Here is a 1,021-nt window from a genome sequence, read left to right as displayed (position 1 = left end):
TGGTCATTCGGCTGACGCCCAACGACGTCGAGGACGGCCAGCCACTCGAGCTCGCGATCACGCAGCTCCCTAGGTTAGGCGACCTGTACCCCTACAACGAGACTAGCGGCGCGGCGCAGGATGGCCCTCCGATCACGCAGGTCTACTCGACCTTCAACGTCGGCGACTCCGTGTTTGGGCAGTACATCTCCGCGGTCATGAGCTCGAGCTCCTTCTGGGGCAAACCTCCGAGCGTCGACTACCACCCACTCGCAGTCATTGGCAAGCCCGACTGCGGGACCTACGGCGAGTGCTCCACGAGCGGCGAGTGGGTATCGGACGCGTCGCGCCCGATCCCGCCCGGCGTGCTTGCCTACCACGAGGTGAACGGCATCAAGGCGGCGGCGTACGTGAGAAGCTCGGACGAGGTGAAGGGGATGGTCGACATCGACTACGTGCCCATGTACAAGCGCGACGCGGGCGTACTGCGCCGGTGCCTCATCGACCCTAGCGTCAAGGTTGACGAGGGCGTCTCCGCCTACCCCGGCGGGTGCAAGTTGGTTGAGGGTCTATCCTCTCCTGACGAGCCGATCTCTAAGAGCGGGGTGCCCCGGGCTCAGATTGTCCCTCTAGCCGCTGGCGTGTGGAGCCCGCTCAAGCAGGGGCTGGTCGACGGGAATTTGAGCGACCCCGATACGTCGGTCGCCTTCGGCGCGCAGTTCCTCATCGACCACCGGCAGCGAGACTTTTACCCGCCGTTCACCGAGTACATCGACGTGGCGATCGCACGGCCCGTCTACGTCGTCCGGCTCGAGATTGGCTCCCCGCGAGGGATGGGACAGGTCGTAAAGATCCTGGCCCAGAGTCCGGACGGCTCGTGGGTGGAGGTATACTCGGGCAAGCCGCAGCGCGAGGTTGCGACGAAGTACACTAGCATGCGCACCTACCACCTCTGGGCGCCCTCAATCTGTCGAACCCATTTCCCCATCTCGGTCCTGCGGATCGCGGTCGACACCAGCGCAGAGACCGGCATTGACGACTG

General features: G+C 64.6%; 1 protein-coding gene across 1 annotated transcript in view; it reads left to right on the top strand.

Annotated features, from left to right (window-relative positions):
• EMIHUDRAFT_452166 (hypothetical protein) overlaps window positions 1-1,015 on the top strand; it is a gene marked incomplete at its 3' end in the record, with an annotated part of 2,449 nt that extends 1,434 nt beyond the window's left edge. Inside the window, exons 4-5 of the mRNA XM_005765047.1 lie at window positions 33-904; window positions 1,003-1,015. Of these exons, the coding sequence (XP_005765104.1) occupies window positions 33-904; window positions 1,003-1,015 (885 nt within the window). The remainder of the gene's footprint in view (window positions 1-32; window positions 905-1,002) is intronic.
• Between the last annotated feature and the right edge of the window lie 6 nt (window positions 1,016-1,021).

This window comes from Emiliania huxleyi, assembly GCF_000372725.1.
Source record: "Emiliania huxleyi CCMP1516 unplaced genomic scaffold EMIHUscaffold_57, whole genome shotgun sequence".
In the NCBI taxonomy this organism is placed as follows: domain Eukaryota; phylum Haptophyta; order Isochrysidales; family Noelaerhabdaceae; genus Emiliania; species Emiliania huxleyi.
The sequence above is the reverse complement of the archived record's forward strand: the minus strand, read 5'-3'. Positions and strand labels throughout refer to the sequence as shown.